The sequence below is a fragment of the Cokeromyces recurvatus genome (genome assembly GCF_025118155.1).
Source record: "Cokeromyces recurvatus strain NRRL 2243 chromosome Unknown BX663scaffold_7, whole genome shotgun sequence".
In the NCBI taxonomy this organism is placed as follows: Eukaryota; Fungi; Mucoromycota; class Mucoromycetes; order Mucorales; family Mucoraceae; genus Cokeromyces; species Cokeromyces recurvatus.
In genome coordinates this window covers 560046-578081 of record NW_026251393.1, presented here as the reverse complement: position 1 = coordinate 578081, position 18036 = coordinate 560046, and the positions used below count along the sequence as shown (strand labels likewise).

At 29.9% G+C, this 18036-nt stretch overlaps 8 protein-coding genes across 8 annotated transcripts; 3 read left to right on the top strand and 5 right to left on the bottom strand.

Moving 5' to 3' along the window:
• The first annotated feature begins 63 nt into the window (after positions 1-63).
• BX663DRAFT_503282 (uncharacterized protein) lies at positions 64-1287 on the top strand. Its single transcript, XM_051526748.1, has 2 exons — positions 64-486; positions 572-1287. The coding sequence occupies exons 1-2, from the start codon at positions 118-120 to the stop codon at positions 1157-1159; spliced, it is 957 nt and encodes a 318-aa protein (XP_051384705.1). The 5' UTR covers positions 64-117; the 3' UTR covers positions 1160-1287.
• Positions 1200-2502, bottom strand: BX663DRAFT_503280 (uncharacterized protein). The gene has a single exon (XM_051526747.1). The coding sequence runs from the start codon at positions 2028-2030 to the stop codon at positions 1218-1220; it is 813 nt and encodes a 270-aa protein (XP_051384704.1). The 5' UTR covers positions 2031-2502; the 3' UTR covers positions 1200-1217.
• Positions 2503-2877: 375 nt separating this feature from the next.
• Positions 2878-4120, bottom strand: BX663DRAFT_326080 (uncharacterized protein). Its single transcript, XM_051522110.1, has 2 exons — positions 3168-4120; positions 2878-3077 (listed from the first exon to the last, which is right to left on the bottom strand). The coding sequence occupies exons 1-2, from the start codon at positions 4045-4047 to the stop codon at positions 2974-2976; spliced, it is 984 nt and encodes a 327-aa protein (XP_051384703.1). The 5' UTR covers positions 4048-4120; the 3' UTR covers positions 2878-2973.
• A 1552-nt stretch (positions 4121-5672) lies between these two features.
• On the top strand, positions 5673-6982 carry BX663DRAFT_503277 (uncharacterized protein). The gene has a single exon (XM_051526746.1). It carries the CDS (start codon positions 5722-5724, stop codon positions 6904-6906), a length of 1185 nt encoding a protein of 394 aa, XP_051384702.1. The 5' UTR covers positions 5673-5721; the 3' UTR covers positions 6907-6982.
• A 38-nt stretch (positions 6983-7020) lies between these two features.
• BX663DRAFT_451321 (tubulin-tyrosine ligase family-domain-containing protein) lies at positions 7021-9697 on the bottom strand. Its single transcript, XM_051523755.1, has 7 exons — positions 9540-9697; positions 9426-9465; positions 9262-9346; positions 8925-9195; positions 7453-8833; positions 7210-7382; positions 7021-7137 (listed from the first exon to the last, which is right to left on the bottom strand). Exons 1-7 carry the CDS (start codon positions 9612-9614, stop codon positions 7045-7047), a joined length of 2118 nt encoding a protein of 705 aa, XP_051384701.1. The 5' UTR covers positions 9615-9697; the 3' UTR covers positions 7021-7044.
• A 143-nt stretch (positions 9698-9840) lies between these two features.
• On the bottom strand, positions 9841-11477 carry BX663DRAFT_503274 (uncharacterized protein). Its single transcript, XM_051526745.1, has 7 exons — positions 11317-11477; positions 11174-11220; positions 10932-11117; positions 10799-10874; positions 10655-10731; positions 10484-10572; positions 9841-10315 (listed from the first exon to the last, which is right to left on the bottom strand). Exons 1-7 carry the CDS (start codon positions 11450-11452, stop codon positions 9898-9900), a joined length of 1029 nt encoding a protein of 342 aa, XP_051384700.1. The 5' UTR covers positions 11453-11477; the 3' UTR covers positions 9841-9897.
• A 3681-nt stretch (positions 11478-15158) lies between these two features.
• BX663DRAFT_431038 (heme peroxidase) lies at positions 15159-16694 on the top strand (the record flags this gene model as incomplete). Its single annotated transcript, XM_051522847.1, has 6 exons — positions 15159-15279; positions 15373-15535; positions 15643-15749; positions 15827-15969; positions 16069-16197; positions 16299-16694. The coding sequence occupies 6 exons, from the start codon at positions 15159-15161 to the stop codon at positions 16692-16694; spliced, it is 1059 nt and encodes a 352-aa protein (XP_051384699.1).
• Positions 16695-16757: 63 nt separating this feature from the next.
• On the bottom strand, positions 16758-18000 carry BX663DRAFT_503266 (uncharacterized protein). Its single transcript, XM_051526744.1, has 5 exons — positions 17861-18000; positions 17757-17802; positions 17587-17687; positions 17192-17512; positions 16758-17107 (listed from the first exon to the last, which is right to left on the bottom strand). The coding sequence occupies exons 1-5, from the start codon at positions 17975-17977 to the stop codon at positions 16844-16846; spliced, it is 849 nt and encodes a 282-aa protein (XP_051384698.1). The 5' UTR covers positions 17978-18000; the 3' UTR covers positions 16758-16843.
• Positions 18001-18036: the final 36 nt, after the last annotated feature.

The window sequence follows — 18036 nt, the reverse complement described above, 5'->3', positions numbered from 1 at the left end:
AAAAAAAAAAAAAAATTAAAATAAAGAATATATTTTTACTTTTTATTATTTTTTACTTTTTATTATTTTTTATTTTTTTATTTTTTCTATAATTTAAATTGTTAATATTTTAAAGTAATGAACAAAAGTAAAGTCATTAATAATGTCAGTGCGACAACAGCTGTGGATTTAAAAGCAGAACTTGCACAACACATTGAGCAATTTGAAAAGAATCGATCGACTTTAGGAAAGCAAGTTCAAGCACAAAAACCTAAAGCAAAACCGACGATTTGGTCAAAGCAAAATAAAGGTGTACAAGATAGAAACAAAAGAGATGAACAAAAGGATTTACCAGCTGTAGAGGGAGACATATTGATGAAGAGTAGACGACAATTAGAGAAAAAGGCAAAGATGTATGAAGCCATGCGAACAGGACAATTGATAGTGGATGAGGAAGATGATGAAAAAATGCCACTCATCGATTTTGATCGTAAATATTTTCAAGAGGTATATAAATATGTATATGTATATAAAGAAAGCAAATTACGTGTAGGAAGTTGACATTACTACATTATTTTTTTTCCACTATTAGCGTGAGTTAGAGCAAACGAAAAAGGAATCAAGTAGAAAAAAAAGACGTATTATGAATGAAAAGGATGATGATCCATGGGTTGAATATGAAGATGAATTTGGACGTAATCGCATTGTACGCCGCAGTCAGCTTCCTAAACTTGCAGAATTATCATATAATGAGGATTCAGAAGAAGAAGAAGAAGAAATAAATACTGCTTATGCTGCATATAGACCTAACTATGAAGCAGCAGATCGAAGTGATATGAATCATTATGAAGCTGATCGTGAAATTAGAACAAAAGGTGTTGGTTTTTATCAATTTTCTAAAGACGAAGAAGAACGTCAGGAACAAATGGAGAAATTGAAAAAGTTAAGAGAAGAAACAGAGAATGCCCGCAAGTCAACTGCGAGTGCATCAACTAAACGAAAACAAATGTTATCTGAAAATGCAGAAAAGATTCGAGCTAGAAAAGCAGCATTAAATGCAAAGAGACGTCATCAGCTTAAACCTGAAGAAGTACCTAAAGACGTCAATATACCAGCTGTCATGAATGAAGAGATTGTTATAGATTTTTTGAAATCAGTGCGCAAACAAATGGAGCAGTAAAAATAATGTACATAATAATAAACGAAACATATACAGGATATTTTTTTATTTTTTTATTTTATTTCAAGTAATTCGTATATGCTCTTAATAATGTACGACGAGCACAATCTAAGTTATTTTCATATTCATCTTCTAGCACATATAAAGCGTCTCTTATCGTAACTTTTCTTGTTGAATGTTCACCTAAATGTGGACGACCAATGGTTGAAGGTGGTAAAAATAATCCTCCATCATGTCCAATTCTACCGCTTAAGAACGCTTTTGATTTTTTCCCTGTTATTATATCAGGTCCACTACCAGATTTTCTTCGTCTAGGGCGTCCTCTTCCTCTTGGCTGATCTTCATTATTGTGTCCAGATATAGTAGTATTAGCTGCATCAGATGTTGGGGTCGTACTATCATGTATACTTGTATTTAGAGAATTGCTATTTTGCCTTGATAAAGGCAATGGTGTTATTGGCTTCTCTTTAATAGGTGTAATGGGGGAATTCATGCCAGTTAACATCCAACTTTTCATAACACCACCAGCAATCATTAAAGCTGTCTCATTCGTAGTTTTATTACGTACATCATCACTCATATATCGAGCTGTTACTCCAGGCCCCATCTCTTTCTTTTTCTTTTTCTTTGCGGGTCTACTATCATCATCTCCTGTATCTCCACCTTCCTCTCCCATATGTGCTTTTCTTTCACGCTCCAGTATAGCTTCTTTTCGTTTCCTTTCTTCTTCTCGTTCAACACGTTCAACTGCTAATAATTGCTTTTTAATATCATGAACATCCACAATCTTGAAAGGATGATGACCTGTTTCATCTACAGGTGGTTGAGTAAATGTTTGTGATTCTGTACGATGTTTAGATGCAATAATCATATGTTCAACAAGACGTTGAACACGTTTTTGAACAGAGAGTGCGATTAATGTCACAACATCTGGATCTAGCTTTAACTTTGTATCTGCAACTATAATATTTATTTAATTTATTTATTTTTATATGTAGACTTAGACTTGCATATTCATTATACTTACTTATTTTGGATATAATTTCTGTAAGCATTTCGGTATTCATAAAATCCTGAGTTATCGTAGAAGTCTCCTCGATTTCAGGAGCCCTATTATTATTGGGCGTTTGCTCAGCTGCATTTATTTGAAATTGAATCTGTTGTAGCTGTTGTGGAGGTGGAGTTGGCTGCTGTGGTTGTGACTGTTGCTTTTGTTGTTGTTGTTGTTGTTGTTGTTGCTGCTGCTGTTGCTGCTGTTGTTGTTGTTGAAGTAACATCTGTTGATGCTGTTGTTGTTGTTGTTGTTGTTGTTGTTGTTGTTGTTGCTGTTGCTGTTGCTGCTGTTGTTGTTGTTGAAGTAACATCTGTTGATGCTGCTGAATTAAATGTTGTTGTTGCAGCTGTTGTTGTTGCTGCTGCTGCTGCTGTTGCTGCTGCTGTAAGGGTGTTATATTTGATCTATATAATGGTAAAGTTTGAGAAGCATTACTGGATATATCAGAAACTTTTGATCTTTTAGCTTGAGGAGAAATCAAGCCAGACATAGAACGTTGAGCATCTTCAGCACGAACTTGAGAACTACTTATTGGTTGTTTAATTATATTCTGTTGAGGTGGTATCATTATTGGTTGTGGTTGAATAGGAGGTCTTATTGCTACATTTCTTGGAGGCGGCTTATTTTTTAAATTTTCTAATTGTTGATATTGTTGTTGATCTAATAATACCCTTGCTTGGGCTAAAAATTGATTTGCTGTAACTGCGTTATTCTATGGGGAAAAAAAATAATTAATACAAATTCACGCATTGATAGCTTTTTACATGTTGATTACTTGTAATTGTCTGAACAAATCAATGAATTTCTCTTTACGTTCAGGCGGCATTTGCGACGTAAGATTGTCTAATAAAGTCATGGGAGAAGCTTATTTTTAAAAAAAAAAAAAAAAAAAAAAAAAAAAAAAAAAGATTAGTAAATAAATAATATAGTATTTTTTTTCTGTTTTATGCTTACCTCCTGTCGGTTGTTGAGGGTTATTAGAAATAATTGAAGGCTGAGTTTGTTGTTGAGGTTGTAGCTTTGGAGTCATCTGTGGAGCAATAGGTTTTGGAGATTGATGTATAGTGGGTGACTGAGACTGCAATTGGCTAATTGGCTTTTGATGACTTTGTTGTTGGCTTTTGATAGGGGATTGTATAGCAGGAGAATTAGGATGAATAAAAGGTGACTGAGGTGTTATCGCTTTAGGCGAGGATTGAACTGAGGTTAGAGGAGAACGAACTTGAGCTTGGACTTGCGGTGAAGGATGTACATGAATAAGTGGTGAATGAACATTCATTTGTGGTGAAGATAAAGGCTGTATATTTGTTTTTGGAGAGTTAACAAAAGGCTTGTCCTGTTCACCTGTTGGCTTTGGTGATGGTTGTGTATTTGCAGTTGTTATTTGAGGACTAGATGTCATTGGTTGGGGAGAAGACTGAATTGGAGATTGATTATTTGGTTGTAAAGAAGGTTTTAAACTTTTTACATTATTTGCAGAATTGTTATTAATATTATTTGAAAGTAAGGGTGAAGGAGTAGCATTTTGTTCTTGAGTAGGTGGCGTGACAAAAGAAGCTGCTGGTGTATTGGTAGAAGATCTACTATTTATATTGGAACTGTTCCATGATTGAGCATTAGGTGTCGACGCGTATGATTGTTCTGGTAAAGTAAATAAATGTTGTATTTCTGCAGGAAGATTCTTATATGAAGCTGATTGATTTTCTTCATTTTTAAATGTCTGGACCATTGATTGAATAGATTGATTCTTTTCTTTATTCTCTAAAACATCTTGAATAGAGAAATTTAGATCTTTTTGTGTCTCTTCTTGCTTCGAATCTCCTTTATCAGTCATGATGAATTAGAAAACAAAAGGAATAAACTTATATGTATTCATATAAATATAAATATTTATATTTAAAAAAAAAAAAAAAAAAAAAAAAAAAAAAAAAAAAGAGTGGGCAAATGATGTCACAGTAAACCAGTAAAGCAAAATTTAAATTTACTAAAAATATAGAGATCATATATGCTTATTATTATTTTTATTTTCTATTCGTGTTTATTTAATTCTTTTAAGGATTGATATACATATAAGCTTTAAAATAATAATAAGATTGCAAAGATAGAATGCTCTTTTAAAAGACTGTTCTTTTAATATTATTTATTTACCTGCTTCAAATAATTCTAAATCTAATACAGTGTTAACAATGCTAAATGACGGTTTTACTTATTTCATTTGGCGTTTTATAGTTTGGATGAATGAAAGCAATTTATTTATAAAGTAAGCTGCTTTAGTTGGCCTCTTTTTCTAAACAATTTGTCAAATACACTGACAGAGTGTTGAATGATATTTCGAATATGGCGAACGGGGACATTATTGCTGGCTTCCTTTATATTAGTCTGTAAATCGTCCTTATTCTCGAACTGGCTACGTCTTACTTTGGATGATTGTCAACATAAAGTTGAATCGAAAAGTCCAATTCAACTTCCCTTACGACAAAATCAATATATGAAAATTGTAGACACATTGATAATGGCAACGTGTTTAGTTTAGTATTAAAGAAACAATTGGAAAGTTCTTTACACACTACGATAATTAATATCAGCATCCATCTGAATATGTACTGTATTGACTACAGTGCTTTATATACACCATTAACCCATTTCTACTATTTGGCAAGTTTAACAGTAAAGTTCTCAGATCTAATTACATCAAAGGTCGCCTATCCTTTTCTATCTAGTATTCTAAAGTTGTACAATTCATTCTTTGTTTTGTTTGTTAAAGACGAACTTAACTATGCTGTCATGGATCAAGTAGTCAGCTTCCAAAGCAGAAAAGCTATTGTTGTAAAAAGGGTTAGCAGCTGCAATGTATACAGCAGAGAAAAAAGAAGGACCCCTTCATCTATCAGAAAAACGATAGAAAGTGTAAAGAAATTGAAAATATTGCATTTGGAACAGCAAAAAGAAAAAAAAAAAAAGGTCGCACTGAAAATGAAATAAGCAAAATCCGTCAATTGGAGTTTGCAAAGCTGCCATTTGAGTTTGGGAAAGCCGTCATTTAAACTTTCGAAAAGCCGCCACTATGATTTGCAAAACCGCCATTTGGCACTGTTAGCACTGTAAAAATAAGTTTGTATAAAAGATATTGTTATCTATCAAATGGTTAAAACTTAACCATAAAACAGATTGAAAGAAAGAAAAAAAAAGATGTCTTTTATATAGCCTATAACTTTGTGAGCTTATTGTAGCAGGCTTTCTATCAGTAATATAAAACATGATATTCCCTATACAAAATTAACATACAATAATATGTGTTTTCAACGATTAAAATTCTTGTATATTATACGGGTTAAATGTTTATCCGCAAATGAATATTAGAAAAAAAAATTTTTATTGTAGTAAATGATAACTGTACAAATGGGTGCCATTAGTGAAATTTTGAATTTGTTTTCTAATTCGCCTTTTTTTTTTCCTCTTCTTTTATTACTATTTTATTGCGTTGTGTGTGTGGGTGTGTATATAAAATATGAGTCAAGAAGTCAAACACGAGATCTTGTCTGAAGTTAATAGTCAATCTATTCCTACAAATATCTCTGAAAGTCAAATAAATTCTTTAACTGAAGCAGCCAAGAATCTGTCTAATGCTCTTAAACAAACAACAACTCTCACTGATTTTGCACAACAAACATTAATTGATGTGAACAGTCAGCCTTTAATTCATAACTTGATGGACAATCATCCACTTATAAGCCATCCTACTTTAGCAACGACTCAAAATAATCAAACCTTATTAAATGCAAATAATCAACTTTTGTCACAAACATTAAGCTCGAACAATAGCAGCAACTCTATTTCAACTGAAAACAACACTAATAATAACAATGAAAATAACAGCTCAGGTACTGTTCAGTTAGACCCTTCCAGTCCCATCATTACAGAATTTTATGAAAGATTTGCAATGGGCCGAATGTTTCAAACTTTGGAAGAACTTCGTACGGAAGCTTATGAATATGGTAGAAAGTATAATGTTGCACTAACTACAAGTAAGTCAGACAAGACAAAGATTTACTTAATTTGTAAGCATGGTGGACATTATCGAAAGAATACGAAGAGACCTCAAACGAATAAGACAATAAAGCCACGTATTCGTCGATCGCAAAAGACAGGATGCGCTTGTATGATTTATGCTCGATGTTGTCGTGGTAGTTTTTGGATTATTCGTAAGAGTATTGGAGAACATAATCATCCTATTGCTGAAGACCCTCGTACTTATGCTATGTATCGATCTTTATCTCCCGAGCATTTATTGATTGTTCATCGATTATTAAGAGAACATGTAGGTGTTTCCTTTATTGTCAAGTCACTGAAAGCTAATGGTGTCACTAATATCCTTGCAAAGGATATTGAAAATATACAGCAAGATTTGAAAAGAAGGGATGTACTCGATTTACCAAACACTACTGAATCATCCAGTACTCTTATGACTACGATTGGAAATAATAATGAACCTATGGTTCATACAAATACCTCTACTGCTACAATTGGCACTTCTGTTATTTCAACAAATCATACGGAAACTCTAACTCTAAATACTTCTAGAAAAACTAAACCTCCTCCTGTAGTCATTATGGCATCCTCTCCCAATCTATCTACCACTCCTAATATGTCTTTACCTCCGACTATGACTTCAAATAATGAAACTGCCAATTAAACGCATATTTATAAATAAACAAATAAATATAAATAAATATATAAATATATCCTATATATTGCTTCGAAAAAAAAAAAAAAAAAAAAAATAGTAATAGTAATAATAACAGTAATAAATCCTTAAACCAAAATCTTTATTTTATAGTGGTGTAAATTTACTTAAGCTTTTCTCGATGTTACCAAAACGGCCATCAATTACTGAAAAGATATCATTGACAAATTCAGAATCATACTAAAGCAAATGAATATAGAAATTAATAAATTTGTTATATTCTTTTTTTTTTTTTTTTTTTTAATAACTTACTTCACAGGCTTTGATACAATCTGGAGAAGAGTTAACACCAGTGATGATAGGCTTAAAAGTATTTGTTAATATAATATCTACTCCATAAACACTAAATGTATTCAACTTTGAAGTATTATTTTCTGTTAATGAACCTAAAGGTTGAGATGTATTTGTTGCAGCAATCAAAATATCTAGCAATAATAAAGTTAGCAAAAACACGGCTACTACTAAAAAATGAATACATGTCAATTTTATATTTACTTTTTATAACTGTGTTAATATCTCTTTGAATGAAATCCCATTTAAAATTGTGTTGCTTTTCAACGTTATGAATGAAACTCTTGCAGTCTAATTGAGTCATTTGATTCATTGTTGTAAGCTGACTCTCATGATCGTCCAAATTCTCTATGCTGTACTTTTTATTAGCTAAACGAACCAAAAACATGTTATAAACACAAGCAACTAAATGAGGCTCAGTACGATAGACAAGGACAAAATAATGAAGACCGAATTTTTTTCCATTGTAAAGACAAGGAGAAGTCAAATACTGTTGAGCAATTCTGGGTACTGGATTATCATATTGACGAATGATTTTAGAAAGGTTTTTTGTAACATCAAGACTTGAACTACTAGACATACTCCAGGGCTTTGTAATCCAGATATTTGTATTTACTTCATCTTCTTTACTTAAGAAGTCACCAACAAATTCTGATAACTGAGTTGTGATATTATATGTAGGAAGATACCAATCAGGGAGACCAAAAGTATTATAGATTAATTCATTTAACTTATTTTTAAAAGTAATACATTCTTCGTTAGGGATTCGATTAATAATTTGTTGAGATTTAAGAGAATCCCAGCTTTCGAACATATTGCTAGTCCAGATGATATCAGCCTTAATAGGATCGTCTGTAAACTTGACGTTATCCAGTTTTAAGTATTGTTGAATAAATGTAGTATCAGTATAAACGACAATCTTTTCAGCCTTGGCCTTATCTTCACCCTCCTTTTTCAAAGTCTCTAATACTTTTTCGGCAGACAAATACTTTAAACTTTCAACGGATGTAAATGTTTGATTCTTCAATTTTTCTTGTTTCGCTTTGAATAAATCAATTAATTCATTACGCTTGCTCTGAATACCATTATCCAACAAAACTCTATCTTCAAAGGCAAAAAGATAAGCAAGCTTGTCTGATTCACGTTGAATGCTCTTTGGCAAAATATCGCATGTAATTATTTCTCCAGGTCCAATATCTTTAATGGGGAAAATAACACTATACGGAATCATTCCGCTTGCACCACGAGAAAAGATGAAAGGTAAACAGATGACATTAGGGTCAGAAGAATGGCAGATGGCAGAGCCAACTTCATCAGTAATATACCAAGCAGTTTGAGAAATGGGTTGACCATCTTGTTGAAGAATAGAATAAGTATAGGTTTGAAGATACGACCACATTTTTTCGTAAATCTGCTCGACACGTTGATTTATCCATGTCTTTTCTCTTTCCTCTCTTCTCTTTAATCTTTCTCTATTTTCCTTGTCCTCTTTCTCTTGAGGCTTTCCACTTGCAAGCATTTGACCCATTACTTGATCCTGTAATCTATCTGCTTCAGCTTTTGCTTCAGGATCGATTGTTAAATGCTAGTGTAGTTGATAAATCTTTGTTAATAAATAATTTAATTAAAATATATGTATATGTATAGATATAGATATAGATATAACAAGTTCTTACCATAATAGCATTTACTACTTCATTGTTCTCAGCTATTAATGCTTCTCTAGCTTCTTTTTCTGAGACATTAGCTTGAGTAGCTACAAGTTGAACTAATTCATCGCTAGGCTTTATTTCGTCATCCTCTTCATCATCAGAATCTACAGGAGCATCGATGGGATCAATGTTCATCAAATTTTCAAGTCGATCCATCAAAGAAGGATTTAAGCGTAATTCTTCTTTTGCTGTTTCTGGAGAAGTAGTCCAAGCATGATCAACTAAGAATATCTCACTATCATATATATTTTATTATCATTAATTTTAACGCTTCAATTTATTTATTTTTAAATTATTTCACCTGTGTTTTTTAATTGTTTTATCAGCTTTGACGTGAAGAGTGTAACCTTCCATAGGATCACCATGATGAAGCTCAACAAAATTACCTTATCGATGATATATATTTATTATTAACTATATATTGTTTTTGTTTTTTTGGGTATATCATGTGTCAAATAAATTTACCTGCATCGAGATAATCTTCGCCCAATTTCATAAAAAGGGACTTTTATATGTTTAACAATAAATATAAATTTTTTTTTTGTGTGTGTGTGTTTATAAACTTTTTATATACTTTACCTGCCATAATTCTTCAGGTATTGAAGATAATTGATATTTATGTACAGCAACAAAGGATTCAAATGCTGAAGACATACCTCTTTATATAAATCCAAAGAAAAGAAAAATAATGATATAGGGATTAATAGGTGTGTTTATTTCAAAAAATAAAGACCTGTACTTTTATAGTCTCTAAGAAAAAAAAAAAAAAAAAAGAGGATAATTTCATTGGCTAACAAACAAAATAAAGTAAAATAGAAGTCACTAAATTTTTTTTTTTTTTTTGCATAAAATAGATAAATCTAAAAAAAAAATGCATATTATTTTATTTATAAGTGTACATGTGCCAGAAATTAAACATTTAAGAAAAATAAAAAAATTATGAATATTTGCTGAAAAATGGAGCTTTTAAGAAATTAATAAAACTATGGAAATATGAAATAGATGTCGAACCTTCAGTGACATCATTATCTGTATGAAGTTTACTACTAATTGTTACTTTATCTTTTTGGTTTAAAGCAGAAATATGAGGTGTATTATTTTCTTCATTGTTAAGAGGAGCTATAGAAGTAATAGCGACATCATTGAGAATGATATCTGTATTTGATGAAATTTTAGTCGAGTTGGCAATAACCTCATTTAACTCCTCCTTGGTTTTGACGTCTTCCTGTATTATAATCTGAGTTTCTACCGGTAATTTTGTTTGACTTTCTAATGGAATAGTATTATCTTTAACTGATAATATAGTAATTTCAATACTATCATCCATAACTACAGAAGTATTAGGCATTTTTACACTATAAAATACAATGTATATGAATAAGTGAAAATGATGCAAATATATAAAAGAACAAAATATGTGTATATGTATGTATGTATGTATGTATGTATGTATGTACGCATGCATGTATGTATGTATGTATGTATGTACGCATGCATGTATGTATGTATGTATGTATACTTACTCTTCATTTATTTCGTATAGTTTTTCAACTGCCATTTTATGAGCAGCTTGATAATCTTTACTTTTATCAAAATGATTTACTCTATTATCCTATTAAATAGTAATAATTTGTTAGCAAAGGTTATATTTTGTATATAAGATATGCATGAGTAATGTATTTATAAACACTTACAATTAATGTACTTCCTTTTCTATTGTTAATAAATTCTTTAATTTGATTACATATTTCGTAGTCAGGACTGCCGAGTCCTACAAAAATGTGTAAATGTAAGGTTTTTAATTTATGCTTTTTTTTTTCCTTTTTGAAATACTTTACCAGCTTCTTGACTTCCAGTATGAATAGATAAAGTGCTAACATCATCTTCGCATTTTTGTAATGCATGAATGACCCCCTAGTAAATAATATAAGCAAATAGTAAATCAGGCTTATACAAATAAACATGCATTACCATATTATAAACATAATCCAAGTTTTGGTTTTGTGTAAGAGTAACTCTCTCAGTAAAATTACGACTATCGTTTAATCCATAATAAACACTAAAGGCACCAGAAATGGGTAAATCGTTACCAATATCTCCTTCTTCTTCTTGTCGAGGCATAATAGTAGCACCAATCCAAATAATAAGTGGTTTAGTCTGTTTTTATATAGATAAATGAATAACTATAAATTATTGGAATACAATGTCCTTACTATTGTTCCTGATGATTTAGCTTGATTAGAAAAAGAATCTTTTTCGGCTATTTGAAAGATATTTAATATATAATCTCCTTGGAATATTATATTCTATCTTAAGCATGTATTTATATTTACCTCTTGATCTTTTTCTACTAAACTTTTTTCATCCTCATCATTTGATAAATTCTTACTAAGAATACCAGAATCTCTTTTTCTTTTTTGTAAATTCTTCTGACTTTGTTCAATAGGTTCAAAAGAAGGTAAAGGCTCATTTGTAACAGAAACTGTAGACATTGTTTAGAGTTCGACGATAAAAAAAAAAATAAAGAAAGAAAGAAAGAAAGAAAGAAAGAAAGAAAGAAAGAAAGAAAAAGGAAAAAAAAAAACTTATTGTTCACAAGGATAGATTTTTAACAGAATATGCTCGCAGTAGAATGCATAACCTCATTTTATTTTTTTAATAAACCTATTCAACTTGCATCTTCCCTCCCCTCTTCTTTATTTTTTCTATTACGTTGAATATGTAGTATTTTTTTTTTTTTTAAGAAAAAAAGAATATTCATTTACTTTTATTAGAATGACTGATTTGGAGTTTATTTCCTATTTCCATTGATATTCATATAAATGTATACAAATATGTGTATATAAACACAGACCATATATGACTGTTATTGTTAAATCAAATGCTCTTCTCATACTTGTATTAATTACTGTCTTTTGAATTCTATAATATAACACTAGTTTATTTAATTTTTGATAAATGGATAAAAAGAAATTTATATATAATTTTCAATTTTAATATATCTTTCTTAAATATATCGTATAATATACCAAGTATGTCTACTATTTCAGTTAAATTATTTATATAATAAACAGTTCACAACTAACTAACTAACTTTTTAGCTAAATAGACAAAAATCAGTTATAAAACTATCTCCTTACTTTATTATTAAGAAGATATGCTTTGCTGTGTTATTATTGTAAGCTTAATAAAGCATAAAAAAAAACTGATATACAGTATTTGTCTATTAAAATGAAGTTATATATATATGTAAATGACTATATAAACTATTTATTCTTGTTAATTAAGGATATTTAAATATATATTTTCATATAGTATCTACATCTATTTGCATGATATATTTAGACATGAAGGTCAGATTACTTACAGATTATAATAGTATATTTTATTGTGATTAAAGCTACTGTAATGGCTGAAATATATCAGTACACAAAGGTTTGTATATTCATGGATATTGTAAATTATATATAATATCTACAGCGTTGACTATCTCAATGGTATAATACTATTATCAGCTAATCTAACTTATAAAGAAGTACATCTGTTAACGCTCAAGCAACTCAACCAAATACATATTAAATTCTATCGTCAACACAGTTTCGATCAACGTCAAAATTCCCCTCCCCACAAGTCGGAATCATTAACGCATTGAAGATAATGTATATCATTAAAACTAACTTTATGGCTAACTATAATGTTTATTGAATAAATCAAATACATTCTCAGATTATCTAGTGATCGTTTAACGTACTATCCAAAGCATTCTATACAAATAACGGCAAAGCAGTATTCCCTTAACTACTATCTATAGACACATTGTCATCTCCAAATATCTGAAGTAATTATTAAAAAAAAAAAAAAAAAAAAAAAAAAAAAAAAAAAAAAAAAACCTTATAAATTAAAGCGTATAAAGTATGAACTGTGCTTCTATCTCAATATCTGTTCTTGGTATAATCCATTTCGCCCGTTATCCCCTCCACAAACTTGATTCTATATTTCCCTATAACACTTCATTTGCACTATTATCTCTTTAATTGTGTCGTAGTTATCTTTTATAATACTTTATGCTTCTTAAATTGATTAAAAATGATATTATTATTTCAAACTAAAAGTTTTTTTTTATCGTACAACTTGCAGGCATCTTTCTACTACCTTGTATTAAATTCTTATATTGTAACAAATTCATTTATAACGATGAAAGTATTTCAAAGTAAAGCCATGATGCTCATCGATTATGCATCATTAGGGATACAGGGCTTGCTACGACTAAAATATTGCTAGGAGAGAGGGGGGGAGTAGACATGCGCCCTCAAAATTATTTATATCTTCTTTTGATGGCTATTTTCAAAGAACGAGGTTTATTGACATGACTGGCATAAGGTCTTCCATTCTGCTTTGGCATTCAATAATACCACGATGAAGAATAGTAATGTTTTCATGCTCGACTTTACTAGTTCAAGATTTCACAAAATAAGGGAAGTAACCTTGGCGACTTGGCATGTTCAGTTACTCGCTTTATTAAAATTGAAGCATTTTTGTCATATGAATTTTACGGTTATGTCCCAGTTTTTCTTTTCTTTTCGTTACTCATATGATAAGAGACTTACACATTTTGCAAAGAGGATCTTTGAGGATATTCATTAATGGTATAAAGCTAGAAAATCTAGCGACTCCCCCCCTGAGAGAAATCCAACTTGCATATCTTTGCAACCAGTTATCAAACCCATTGCATGTATCTTTGCTTTCTTTCTGATTCAAGTAGAATCTTATATCTATCTCATTCTCTTATTGAAAGAATTTTCAGACTTCATCTATATTGTTATCAAGAAAGACATGAGAAATTAAAAAAAAAAAATAAAATAAAATTCAAGTTAACAATGTAAATAGCTTTTTTTAAGGGTAAGTAGCTATTGAAATAATTAAAGAAGAATAAAATGGTTAGAAAGAAAAAAAGGTACTCGTTTTTTTTTTATATCCCAAGAACAAATTAAAGCTGTTATATAATAAATTGAAATACACAATTTCAGGAACACAGCTCTTCCACTTCTGTATGTATTATAAAGGTATAAACGTTATCAGCTAAAAAATAAAAGAAAGGAGAACAATAACATCTTAAAAGCAAGTATATGCTTTGAAAATAAACAGCTGTGGTATAAATATCAAATTTTATTTTCTATGCTTTAAAATAAAATAGCTACTTGGCAATGTATTGCTAGTTATAAACTAAAGCTTAGCAATTCTAAGCAACAAATGTCTTTATGATGAACAAACTAATTTAATATTCTTTGATTATTATAGATAATAAAATAGTTTATTAGTTAAATAGAAGATATATGTGTTCTTAAAAAGTAGTAGTTCATAAAAAAAATCATACAATTGTATCATTTCCTCAATCGTAACACTTACAAATGTGTTATTAGCTAAAAGAAAAAGAATATATTCTCCACATAGCAAATAACAAAAAAAAAAAAAAGACTTCTTTAAGGTTTTATCCTTTACTCATATAAAATAGGTAGTTGTCAAATTTTAAGAATAGTTTGGTATACATACTATTACTTTCTGTAATTATATAAAATGATGCATCATTGTTACTTATGAAGCATATCATAGAATTTTGTTCTATTAATTCTTTTTTTTAAAAATATAGTGTAACCTCTGTAAAAAAGTTCATTGTTAATTTAGCTGAAAAAAAAAAACAAAAAAAAAAAAGAAAAGAAATATGAATAAATATTAATAATATTTGTGTTAGTAGGTAGGACAATCTTCATCTTTTCCCGGTAATTTTATGTTCATATTATTCTTCGAAAATTATGGAAAATCCTCAAATCAAAAGTAAATCGTACTGTTTATACAATTGATCTGTTTTACTGATTTACAAAATACATATATTTATACAAATATAAAAAAGAAAAGGAAAAAAAAATACTACTGATAAACAACTATGAATGAAGAAAACTACATTTTTTTTATTAGTAAGCATCCTTTTATTGGTTGAAAAAAATTATGAATCAGGTACAAGAAAGAAAATAAATAGAGATGAAGCATTACAAAAGTATTTCTTTATTTCTCTTCTTTTTTTTTCTCTCTCTTTCTTTTTAACAATTTCTTCTGTTAATAATGAATCCTCTTCGTTCAGCTAATTCACTTAGATCACGTTTGAATACAACGTATCCTCTATTTGTGTCTGCTAATTCCTTTATGGGTGTCAGTAATCGTATTAGGAATAATGCTCGAGCATCTATTTTAAAATGTAGTCGTTATTATACTTCTGAAGGGGCTACTCCTAAAAAAAAAGGCTTTAATAAGTTTGTTGCTTTAAGTAAGTTGTTTTGTTTCTATTTATGCTCCTTCTTAGAAAAAAAAAAAAAAAAAAGGGCAAATAATAATATTGTAATCATTTGTATCCATGTAGCTTTGTTAGCTGTTGGTGGTGCTGCTGGCTATCATTATAATATAAACCAGTCCTTCAAATCAACATATGATGCTTCGAATGTTATTGCTAACAAAGAAAAGAAAGAAACTGATTATCAAAAGATTTATAATGAAATTGCAGAAATGCTTGATGAAGATTCAGAGTAAATAATATTTTTTTTTTTTTTTGTAGCATGAGAAAAAAGAAATACACATATAATGTATTTTTAATTGAATTCTTCCTTTTTATTGGTTTAATTTGCTATTAAAGCTATGATGATGGATCCTATGGACCTGTTCTACTTCGTCTTGCATGGCATGCGTCTGGTACCTATGATAAAGAAACCAAGACAGGAGGCAGTAATGGCGCTACTATGAGTAAGTTTTATATTATTTTTTCAAAACTGATAAATGAATTAATGACTAATAATAGAATTACATACAACCTATTTTAGGATTTGAACCTGAATCTATACATGCTGCTAATAATGGTTTAGTAATTGCTCGTGAGTTATTAGAGAAGATTCATAAAAAAAATCCTGAAATCAGTTATGGTGATCTTTGGACCTTAGCTGGTGTTTGTGCTGTTCAAGAATTGGTAGATATTAAAAGAAGAAAGAAAGAAAGAAAGAAAATAAAAAAAAACTCCTCTATTTCATACTATAACATATTTAAATCAATTTCATCTCATCATTAGGGAGGTCCTACTATTCCTTGGAGACCTGGCCGTGAAGACGCTTTAACTACCGAAAGTTGCACTCCTGATGGTCGTTTGCCTGATGCTACCAAAAAAGAAGATCATATCCGTGATATTTTTTATAGAATGGTATTTATCTATTATTAATATAAGGAAAAGGAAAAAAAAAGAACAAGACAAATGACTAATTTTTGATATTTTTTTTTCAAAAAAAAAAAAAAAAAAAATAGGGATTTAATGATCAAGAGATTGTTGCTTTAGTGGGTGCACATGCCTTGGGACGTTGTCATCCTGAACGCAGTGGATTTAATGGACCTTGGCAAGAAGCACCTACAGTATTTTCTAATGAATACTTTAAGGCTATTTCTACTCGTACATGGATTAAGAAAGAATTGCCTGATGGTGGTTGGCAATGGGTTGACAAGAACAATACAGATGTTATGATGCTGCCTGCTGAATTAGCCATGTATAATGATAAGGAATTCAAAAAATACTTTGATCTATATGCTAAAGATCAAGAAAAGTTCTATGAAGACTTTGTATCAGCTTTTACCAAATTGATTGAATTGGGTGTACCCTTTAAAGGCGATGTAAAAGTATACAAATTTAAACGTGTAAATGAGTAAAATGATCTTGAAAGAGCAATATAATAGTTTACATATGTATATGTGTATATTATTTATTTCCATCATAAATGATAATTGTTTAAAGTAATTTTTTTTTTTTTTTTTTGGTAAAAGGATAAATAAAGAAGTGTTGCATGCACTCTTATTTATTAAAGTCTACCCAGCATTGCTCTAACTATTTGAGCTAAACTTCTTTGATCATTCTCCTCTTCCGATTGAACGTTACCAGCATTCTTTTCTTCTTCTACTTTATTCGTTGGCGCTATATTTCTCATTATAGTAGGAGGATTATTTTGAGGCATTAAAATGTTTCCATTTTGCATTAAAACGAGATTTGACATTTGGATTCTCATCTCTTGTTCAGCATGAAGTCTCTCATACGTGTAATATCTAAAGCATAGGGCGGCATGGATCTAAATAGAGAATAGTATAAATGTTATTCATGATTTCGGTTCGTTTATTTCATTGTATTTCATTTCAATAGTATAAGTCCTTACATAAGTGACTAAAAGGATCACAAAGACAATTATCGAGAGCTTTAACTCACTCTCCCATAGTCTAGTACAGTTATATAAACCTAGGTTGTCACCTCCTCTTGATATGAATGTTAAAGGTGAATTTGGAAGTAAAGTGCTGTTGTGTGGAGAATGAGTGAATAGATAAGTTTGTATAGTATCATGCGACTGATTGATACACCACTGACTGAATTGATCTTTTTGGATTCCAAAAAGGATAAGATTAACAAAATAGATGATCAAAAAGATGATTATGACTAGCGAAACTAAAATATGAGAATATCTTAATTGTCTTGACCTATTCTACAATAGCTTAGATGTGTTAGATGAGAGACAAATGATAAAAAAAAAAGAAAAGAAAAGATGGCTTAACATACTAGAGAAAATGAATAGAGTGCAATCAAAGAAATAATTGCAAATAGTAAGCAAACAATACCTTGTATGATCAAAGCAGGGCCATTTAAATACGAATAAATTGCTTATTATCGTATAGAATCATTAGTTCCATATATGTATTAGCTTATAATAGTATATGATGATGACTTACGACTTCTTTTTTGAAAGGATAATACACATGCATACATATTTACAACCTATAATAAAAATTAATTCACTCTATTTTACATATTGAATTATTTATCTTCACTTTACAAGCCACATAAAACAAACGAAAGGTCCACCATATAACACATTGATACATAAGCAAATTCTGTATCTATGCTGTTGACGATAGGAAGATGGAAGTGGATTTGAATATATTTCTTGCATTCAAGTATTAATAAAAAAAAAAAAAAATAAAATAAAAATAAATAAAATAAAAAGACAGA